The sequence below is a fragment of the Rhinopithecus bieti genome, unplaced genomic scaffold, assembly GCF_001698545.2.
Source record: "Rhinopithecus bieti isolate Rb0 unplaced genomic scaffold, ASM169854v2 scaffold_11288, whole genome shotgun sequence".
Lineage (NCBI taxonomy): Eukaryota > Metazoa > Chordata > Mammalia > Primates > Cercopithecidae > Rhinopithecus > Rhinopithecus bieti.
The window spans coordinates 683,119-693,734 of NW_016806818.1; the positions used below are offsets into that span (position 1 = coordinate 683,119).

The window sequence follows — 10,616 nt, forward strand, 5'->3', positions numbered from 1 at the left end:
CTTTCGCCTGAAGAATTTCTATCTGTAAGAAGATTTTTATCCACATTGTCCAATTCTAGCAAGAGAACTTTAGTTATCATAGCATCCAGGACAGTTTTGAAACAGGACCTCGATTATATAGGTGGAGAAAGTAGTAACAAAAGAATGTGTAAGAGAAGGAAGGCTATGGGAAAAATGAGAGTGGCCTTAAGAGGACTGCACACACACTGAAACACAGAGAATGCTTCCTTTTATCAATGAGTATGGTGACATTTTTAATCTGCTAAATGAGGCAGAATAGGAAACTAGCTCCTCAGAGTCTGTCATGAAAAACACCCTGGCACTTTCTGTAAATCCACTGGCAGCTGTTATAGTAGATACATGTTTCTCAAAAGATACACCTCATGCTTTTCAAATGGCGGCAGGAGGAATGTCCCACTGTCCAGATCAGCATCCCAGACCCTGCACCCCCAGCCACCTCTCACCTCTGCCAAGGCCCCCCGACTCTCCTCTCTGTGCTGGACTCACACTGCTTTGTTCTACTCTCCTGGAGGCCCCATCCACACATCTTCATTGGTCATCACTTCCTCAACTCTTCTGGGATTTTTGAACCCAAAGTGATCCTGATCTCCTTCCCACCTACTTATTTTGTTTGGTAAATTATAAGGTATTATCTTGTGATCTCCTTTCCATCCTTGAGGCTTCATACCTAAGCTGTGCACTGGTGAAACACCATCTCTTGGTTGTGCTTTGGGCAAAGTCTGCCCCCGACGGCACCTTCAGTCCCCCTGCATGGTGAGTGTTCAAGAAGGGCTTGCTAACTTTATTTGCTCTGCCCCCAGCTCCCACCTCCACCTCACACCTCTTGTTTGTTGTTTCTTCTATATAGGGTTTTCTGACACTCAGACCAATCACATTTTAATCCCTTTTGTTGCCCTATTATACTATAAAGATGAATTCTCCAACAGAGTAGCCACTAGCCACATGTGGCTATTTAATTTTAAATAAGTTAAAATGGAATTAAATTGAAAATTTAATTCTTTGGTTGGACTAGCCACTTTTCACATGCTCAGTCATCACTTGTGGCTAATGGGTACCACAGTGGACAGTATGCATTATGGAGTGCTTTCATTACTGCAAAAGGTCCTATTAGATGGCACTGCCATATATTTAAAGGCATATATACATACACACACATATCTTTTATATATATGTAATTACATACATTATATACAGATAGATAGATGTTTTAAAGGTGAAAAACAGATCAAAGTTTCCGCATTCATTGGCCTAGACAACTCATTTTAGTATAGTTACTGTCCTTTTTATTGTTACACAGTCAATAGACTGCCTTATAGCAATTTTTGTTTCCTACACATAGAGCGAGCAAGTTAAACTGGGAGTATTTTCATTTATTTCCTTCTTCTTGTTTTTCAAACTAAATGAAAAGTACTGAAACCTAGAAGGTGTTTATGCATTAACTTCATACTTTGGAACATATGAAAGTTCTCTCCTAAAAAAATGAAAGACCAAATAAGAGCGGAGGTCATGGACAGTATCTCTTGTATTTTAGGTTGGAGAAGACAGTTCTAGACATGTTTATTATCAATTTGTAATTATTTGACTTCTGCTTTAACAGAAGAGTAGAAAGGTGCCCCCTTATGAAGGAAAATGTAATTTACTTCAAGTTCAAAACTATACCAAAGGCAAACAGCTGTGTCCGTATGTTGCTAAAAAAATATTTTCTGAATAGTAACACTAAGAAAAAACTTTATTTTATTTTTTTAAAGAAAAACCCAGAGAAGATTAAGGACACCCAGTGCTTCCTCCTTGCAGGACTGCCTTCCCTTTTAGTTTGCAAAATACCATGAAGCTGGGGAATTGGAGTGTACTGGTCACCATGCCACTGAATTTTCTAATGAGTGGCAGATTACAGTAGTTGGTACAAAGCAATGCATCAGTGCTGATGACATTAGTGTCAGCCTGACATAATTTCCCTTATTACAGTGGAGAAAAATTACTCTCAGTACATTTCTAAAACTTATGTTGCATTTGACATCTTTAGAGTTTGCAGAATGGGTTCTTATTTTTGTATCTTTTTTCTTGAGTAAAACCAAAGTTAATTTCCTCAGGCTCTGTACTGGATTTACTGCTTGTAAGAATTGACTGGCTTCAGGAAACTGATCAAATTTGTTCAAATACAATGGATCTTCCATCTTCCCCAGTTCTATTCAAGTCTCCAAGATGCTTTCTCGCTGTCCCACGTGATTGAGCAGTTCTTAGTTTGGCAAAAGCAGGTATATGCCTCTCTGGCACCTGGCCCATAATTTCTCATGCCCATGGCTCTCGCAGCAAGTTGTATTTTCAGTAGCCAGGTAGAAGCTCCCTGAGATTCAGCAGACCTCTGTATATGTCACGTGTGTAGTCACTTAATGGATGAAACTGTGTAGGATTTGCAGGGAAAGATCTTCCCATGAATATTCAACTCCAACTCTTTTGTCATAACTTGCCACTAAGGGGACTTTGTATTTCCAGTTTTTGTCTGCTCCTGCTGAAGAAACAGATAGAAAAATGCTCAGCTTATGTAATAAGCAAGTTGGTGCCTGATAAGTTTTTTTCTTTTCTTTTTTTTTTTTTTTTCTGAAACAGAGTCTCCCTGTGTTGTCCAAGTTGGAGTGCAGTGATGATCTTGGCTCGCTGCAACCTCCGCCTCCGGGGTTCAAGCGAGTCTCCTGCCTCAGCCTCCAGAGTAGCTGGGATTACAGGCTCAAGCCACCATGCCTGGCTAATTTTTGGTAGAGACCGGGTTTCACCATGTTGGCCAGGCTAATCATGAACTCCTGACCTCAAGTGATCCACCAGCCTCAGCTTCCCAAAGTGCTGGGATTACAGGTGTGAGCTACCATGCCTGGCCATAAGTTTTAAAATCAACACCAAGCCACTGATTTTTTCAGTTCAAGATGCAAGGGGGAAACAGAGTCACAGAGATCTGGTTTCACATGAAAACAGCCCAAACAAGAATTCGCAAAGGAAATACACTATCTGCCTTTTTAATGGCAGTGCTTTCTTTTCAACAAGTAATATTTAATAAGCAGTCAATTTTGCTGAACGAAATAGTTATTCATTCAGGTTCTATCACAGGGATTCTGCAACTTATGAACACATCAGGATCCCAAAGTGAATTTGTAAATTAGTTGTTTGGAAGTAGAATTCATTTTCTCATAGAAACGATGTTATTGGTTGTGGCTGTCCTCCCAGTTTAGCCCATGCATTCCCGTTTAATCCAAAGCATAGTGAGACCCTATTTGAAGTTGTGCGGAGCACCAGATTCCAGTGGCACCAGCACTGGACAGGGAAGTGGGAAGGGAAGCAGGACACAGGTAGACCTTATGGAAGCTGGGCAGCCCCCCAAGCATTCCCAGGACCAGACACCTGCAGGAGCCAAGTGGGAAGGTGGGAAGGGGTGGGTCCCCTGATCGGGGCTCTGTTGATGGCAGTGACTGTAGGGGTGGGGGACCTAACTATGGGATGTCCTTCTGTAGCAAATGGGGAGAACTTTGGCCTCAGGGATGGCCCTGGCCAGAAAATGATGTGAGGGCTGTGGAGACGGCCGGTGGGGGCGGGAGGTGGGAGCAGGGATTCCGGACTGGAGAGCTGCAGGGGTGTTTGGATGCTGTGCATCCGTTTCTAAGTCAAACGTACTGCAGCAGAGCCCTGTAACACTGACAGGGACGTTCTCCACTGAACTGTGGTGGACTGGAGTCAAAAGTTTCCATGGAATTCAGCTCTGGGGCACCCCATTGAGGAGGATGTTTCATGCCTGCCTTTACTAAGCACGTGTGAAATACTGCGGGACAAACAAGTGTTACCTCTTTGAGCCTCAACTTTTCTATTCACAAACTGGAGATAATACCTGTTTTTCTTTGCCAACCTCACAAGAATCCTATGAAGAGCTTTTAAAAGGTGGATTTTTAAAGAAATACATGTAGCTCATGCTAAAGCCAAGTTATTTAGAAGCTAGTTAAAAAATGCGGTAAGAGGCCCAGTTAACTACCTGCTCTGATGTTTGTATCTGCTACCTAGTTCTCATGATGTTCCAAATTATCTTTGGGGCGGAGCGGGGCGGGGGAGAAGAAAAATGCGATTTGGCTGGTCCGTGTATTTTAAGTGAGACTTTGCCCGCCAGTTCCGAGGGGCGTGTGTGCTGCGTGTAAAGATGAAGGTGTGCCAGAGATGCATGCAGAGTGCACAGGGAGCGAGAGTGGACTTAAGGGGCCGCTCAGCACCAAGAATGCCTAGGAAGGCTCTCAAGGGCACCTGCCTTCCTCGGGAAGAATGTAAACTCATGGAATGCCCAGGCTTCGCCCCCAGCTAAACACCCACTTGGCGTACGCGTGGGCGTCCGCATGAAAGTCCCTGCACGCCCTCCCCGGCCCGGCCCTCCTCGGAGCGTGGGCCCCGCGCGCCGCCGCCGCCGCCCGGCCGAGAGGCGCGGGGCTCCCTAGAAGGCTCGGGCATGTCGGAGGGAGCTGTGGTGCAGGGACTTGCCACGCGGCTGCCCGGGCGGCGCGCGCTGGAGCAGCTTTGTTTCCTCTGCTCCCGACCGGCATCCCGCCCCGAGGAATACCCACCCAAGGCCGGCGCGGGAGGGGCCGCCGGGGGGCGCACGGGCATGCGGAGGGGAAACAGGGCTAAGGCTTCAAGCCCAGGCAGGACGCCCTTAGTCACCTTATCGGAAAGTGGGCAGCGCCGCGCCTCTGGTTCGTCAGAACCCTAGGTAAATAAAGAGCTCGGTGTCTGCGGGGCTCTGGCCTCAGTGGCTCACTCTGTCACTCCGCTCCCCAACACACGCACCCGTAGGACTTCTTCTGAGGGTTTCCTTGTGTGGAATGAGCACTGGACGCAGAGAGCTTGGGCAGTGGCGCGGCGTTCACGGCCCGGCCCCGCGCACATTCCAGAGACTCCCGCAGGGTAGGGAGCAGCTCTTAAAGGCCCTTTCCTCCTTCCTCCGGTTTGCCTCCCAGTCCCCACAAGGAACACCACCTCTTAAGCAGGGCCAGGACAGTGACGCCTGCACATCCCACCCCCCCACCCACATTTGGAAAGGGTTAGAAAGAAAAGGAAAAGCCGAGCGTGTTAGAAAATTAAAGCAAAATCCTTGACAAATGAAAACTATCCAGCGCATTTTAGCACTGCTTTTAGAGGAGTTCTGTGATAGTGGNCCCGTAGGACTTCTTCTGAGGGTTTCCTTGTGTGGAATGAGCACTGGACGCAGAGAGCTTGGGCAGTGGCGCGGCGTTCACGGCCCGGCCCCGCGCACATTCCAGAGACTCCCGCAGGGTAGGGAGCAGCTCTTAAAGGCCCTTTCCTCCTTCCTCCGGTTTGCCTCCCAGTCCCCCACAAGGAACACCACCTCTTAAGCAGGGCCAGGACAGTGACGCCTGCACATCCCACCCCCCCACCCACATTTGGAAAGGGTTAGAAAGAAAAGGAAAAGCCGAGCGTGTTAGAAAATTAAAGCAAAATCCTTGACAAATGAAAACTATCCAGCGCATTTTAGCACTGCTTTTAGAGGAGTTCTGTGATAGTGGTCTGGCCTTGCCACACTCTAATCTATTAGATGCCGATCTGATATCCAGAGGACAGACTGGCCGTGGCAGAAGCACCCTCTGTGGCTGCCTTTGCAGTGGGTTCTTTCGGTTGTCCCGGGTGAGAGTAGAAAGGACTCCGTGTCTGAGGACGTCCCTCCGGCTCTGAAAGCCTGGGGTCCCAAGACCTGTGTGCCTGAGTTGCAGTGCGCCTGACATTTTGTCAGACTTCCCACCCTGACAGGGTCCGGAGGCAAAGAGAAACTCAGGCTTGGCAGAGAAGGGGATCTGAAGCCTCGGACTGTTCCAATCAACCAGGATCCATGCTGGGCACCAGACCGAGGTCTTACTCATAATCATCTCGCTTCTCATGGAGGCAAATGGAAGGCAGTGTTTTTCAGATGTCAGCTGACATCGTGGCCACATCTCTTAGTCAGTTTTAGGGTATGCAGGGAGGGTGAGCCCGTGGACAAGAGGTGAAGGCTGAATGTGTTTAGAAATGTCCTTACTTTTTATTGCCTGCTTTAGAACTCACTCTCTGGATAAAATCCTCCCACACTGGAGACCAGAGAAGGGATTAAGTTCCTAGGAAGAGAGAGACGCAGGATTGACTTTAGTTTGAATTTGCTTCGGTTTGCTTTCTTTCTGTTCTCTTGCAGCTCATGTCCTGGTTTATTCAGAGATCTTAGCAGAGGCGGGGAAGCAGCCTCTCCTGCTTGTACATACCTGATAAGGGTGATGCACATCGGAAAATATGTCCATTTTTCTTAGGCTCCACATGCTCTTTGTAAAGTTGTTTGCTCTATATTTTCTGATTATATGAACTATTATGTACTCATTGTTTATAACAAATGTGCTTCAAAACAATAGCTAGGGGAGGAATAATTCTGCCACCAGTTTTCACTCTTTTGGACACTTTCTTCCAGGCCTCTCTGTGGTCCATCTTTTCATTGGTGCCTAAGATATCTTTGATATTTGCCTGACTTCAGTACCACCTCTATGTAAATAATTCCAAAACTTCTACTTTCAGTGCACTAGCCCCTTATCTTCTTAGCAGCAATTTTGACATCTTTACTGGTGTAGTCACATTCACCTTTAATTTCTGAATGCTTCAAACTGAGCTTCTGGGTTTCCGGTCCAGACAAGACAGCATTGACTCATCTCTGCTCATCTCCACAAGCACAACTGTAAACTCTGCAAATGACACAGACGCAACCATAGGAGAACCCCAAAGGGGAAAGAGGAGAGCACTCTGGGCCCAGACCCAGGACCGTGGCTGAAGGAGCAGCACAGAATAGGGTCTTATGGTCCCACCGACAGGAGGAGACAACTCAGGACTGGTGTCTCCACCCCTGACCAACAAGAGAAAGAGGCCTGGCAGGCTCATTCCTCCTGGGATGACACTGGGTCAACAAGCAGTGCCTGCAGGGGCATCAGCAAGGAGCCTGTGGGTGACTAGAGGTGGAAAAAGGGTTGGCTTTGAACTGGGCCTGCAGGCCCCTTTGTCCCCTAGTACAGGCATCAGCTGACACGACTCCAACACACATTCTTTGTTCCCGTAGGAAATAGACTCCCCTTTCCCTCCTACAGGCACCATGGGTCAGGAGAACATCACAGGGAGGAGGCACTACCACAAGCCCCTGGCCTGGGAAGTGCTTCTCAAGACCAAGGGCTGCAGTTCCTTTCACAGTCTACACACACCAGGCGGCAGGGCAGCCAGTGAGCAAGGATGGAGCCACAACAAGCAACTGCCCAGGGAAATGCTGTCTGCCACTCAGAAACTGAGCTCCTTTCTCTTCTAAGGAAAAGCCAGGACACAGCAGCTAACGTTACCTCGCAACAGAAAGTGGCCTGAGAAATGTCCTTTGTCCCAGAAGTCCTCGCACTCCCTTCCTTCATCCAGAGACCTGTGATTTCCAGCCTAGAGACACACCTTCTGCACCCTCGGCCAGCACCAGCAGGGCTCAGGGGCCATCAATGGCACCAGATAACCAAGCAGATCAAAATAATTCCACAAAGACTGAATGTAAACTGTCATGGCAGCCACAGCCCACAGAATTGCCCGGGACCTGCACGCTAAGCCTAAACAGAGTGACTGCTGGATAAAATGGAAGACTTGGGTGGGACCCAGACACTCCTAACAAAACAGACAAGATGTCCAGGATCCAACTGAACTCACCTGTCAAAGAACCAAAAAACATCACCAGCTGAATGAGAAAACGTGATCAACAGATGCCAACACTGAACTGACTCAGATGTTGAAATCATCTGACAGGAATTTTAAGGTGCCCATCATAATAATACTTCAGCGAGAAATTCCAAATCCTTTTGACACAAATGAAAAATAAGAATAGAAATTACGGAGATGAAGAAAGAGGAGTTACAAGTGGATATTGTAAAAATGAAAAACACAATAACCAACACACACACACACACACAAAGACACTGGAGGGCTCAATAGCAGGGTGGAGATGACAGAGGACAGAATCTGTGAACCGAATGGCAGAGCAGTAGAATTTGCTTAATCAGAATAAAGGAGAGAAAACACATAGAAAAAAATATGAGGAGAACCTCAGGAACCTGAGGGAAATGAGGAAAAGTCCAACTTTCATATTATAGGAGTTTCTGAAGGAGAGGAGAAGAGAGTGGAGCTGAAAAAGTATTCAAAGAAATAATAGGCGCAAGCTTCCCAAATGTCAAAGGTGAGAGAAACCTACATTTTCAAAGAGCTGAGCAAAACTGAAATAGGAAAAACCCATGGAATCCATGCCAATACACATCACAGTTAACTGTCTGAAAACTGAAGATAAAAAAACAAAATCTCAAAAGCGCCAGAGAAACATGACTCATTACCTACAGGGGAACACCAGTCTGAGTGATAGCAGATTTCTTATCTGAAAACAGGGAGGCCAGAAAGGAGAGGCACAACCTTCTATAAGTGCTGAAAGAACTAGGAACTACACATTCTATATCTGGCAAAACATCCTTTAGGAATCAGGAGAGTTAGAAAATTAAGAACACTTGTTGCTGGCAAACCAGCCTTTAGAGATGGAGTAGATGAGAAAATGATACTCAGGAATGTTCAGAATGTCAGAAAGAAAAGAAACTTTGATGCTTCCTATTATTAATTTCTTTTTTTTGAGACAGAGTTTCACTCTTGTCACCCAGGCTGGAGTGCAGTGGCGTGATCTCGGCTCACTGCAACCTCCACCTCCCAAGTTCAAGCAATTCTCCCGCCTCAGCTAGGGTTACAGGCACCTGCCACCACGTATGGCTAATTTTTGTATTTTAGTAGAGACTGGGTTGTGCCATGTTGGCTAGGCTGATCTCAAACTCCTGACCTCTGGTGATTTGCCTGCCTTGGCCTCCCACTGGGATTACACGCAGGAGCCACCACACCTGGCTGATGCTTCCTTTTATGACTTCCCAAATCACACTTGATGGGGCGAGATTTATAATTGTAATGATTGAGGCAAGATTTATAAAACCATCTGATGTGGTGCTCTTGGGAAAAGTGGGAGAGTAAAGGGACATAAATGGAAGTATGGTTTCTACACAGCACTGGAATTGGTAAAATGTTGATGCCAACAGACTGTGATAATTTATGTATGCATATTATAATTACCTACAACAACCGCTAAGGAAAATATGCAAAACAATATTCTAGAAATCACTATGAAGAAATCAAGATGAAACTGATAAATTGGACTTTATTGAAATTAAAACATTTTCTCCATGAAAGATTTGGTGAAAAGCATGAAAAGACAGGCTGACAACTTGGAGAAAATATTTGAAAACTATGTATCCAACAAAGGATTAGTATCTAGATTACATAAAGAACTGTCAAAGCTCAACAGTAAAAAAAAAAAAAAAAAAAAAAAAAAAAAAAAAAAAAAAAAAAAAAAAAAAAAAAAAAAAAAAAAAAAAAATCAATTCAACAATTAGTAAAAGACACAACAGACCGTTTTGATGGAAAGGGTATATAGATGGAAAATGAGCACATGACAAGATGTTCAGTATCACTAGCTATTGTGGAAATTAAAAGTGCAGTCAGGTATCATTATAAATTTATTAGAATGGCTAGAATAAAAAATTGGGACAATACCAAATGCTGACAATGATGTGGATAAACTGGATCACTCACACATTGCTGGTGGGAATGTAAAATGATATAGCCACCTTGAAAAACAGCTTTATAGTTTCCTGTAAAACTGAACATGCATGTAACTATCAAAAAATTCAACAACTGTCGTCTTGGGCATTTATCCCAAATAAATGAAAACATATGTGTATGCAAAATATGTAACTGACTATTCATAGCAACTTTAATTGTATAATTCCAAATACAAAATGACCTAGATATCCTTTGATGGATGATGATTAAACAAACTGTGTTACGTCCATACCATGAACTGCTACCCAGCATTAAAAGGGAATAAAGTATTGATACACCAAACATCTTGGGTGAATCTCCAAGAAATTAGTCTGAGTGAAAAAAGCCAATCCCAACAGGTTACATAATGTACAATCTCAAAATGACAAATTCACAGGATGGAAAACAGAGTAGTGATTGCTATAGGCCAGGCATGAGGGCAGATGGTGAGGGAAGTGGGGTGTGCAGAGAAAACAGCAACAGGCGGGCTCCTTGGGCAATGGCACGATTCCATCACTTGGCTGTGTCAGTGTCAGTATGTGGCTGTGATATTGTAGTAGAGTTTTTCAAGATGTTACTACTGGAAGAAACTGGGTAAAATGTAAACTGGATCTTTCTGTATTGTTTTTATACCTGCATGTCAATTTAAAATTATGTCTTTTTTTTTAAAAAAAAAAAGGAAATCCAAATTTAACCTCAATTTAATGAAATTAAAGACTCAAAAAGGTTCTAATACTAGGGAACAGGAAGATCTGGCTAATATTGACATCTTCTGTTTAATTGGAATGCTTGTTAGTTTTCAAGATGGTAGTATGTAACAGCAAATTAAGACACAATTGCAATTTAGAAAACTACATTTTAAAATAATTTTATCTACAGTGATGGTGGTTGGTATA

At 44.6% G+C, this 10,616-nt stretch overlaps 1 protein-coding gene across 1 annotated transcript in view; it reads left to right on the top strand.

Moving 5' to 3' along the window:
* The first annotated feature begins 5,144 nt into the window (after positions 1-5,144).
* Positions 5,145-10,616, top strand: part of LOC108533202 (uncharacterized) — a 63,886-nt gene continuing 58,414 nt past the window's right edge. The window contains exons 1-2 of the mRNA XM_017877621.1: positions 5,145-5,319; positions 5,619-5,688. Coding sequence (XP_017733110.1) covers positions 5,145-5,319; positions 5,619-5,688 — 245 coding nt within the window. The remainder of the gene's footprint in view (positions 5,320-5,618; positions 5,689-10,616) is intronic.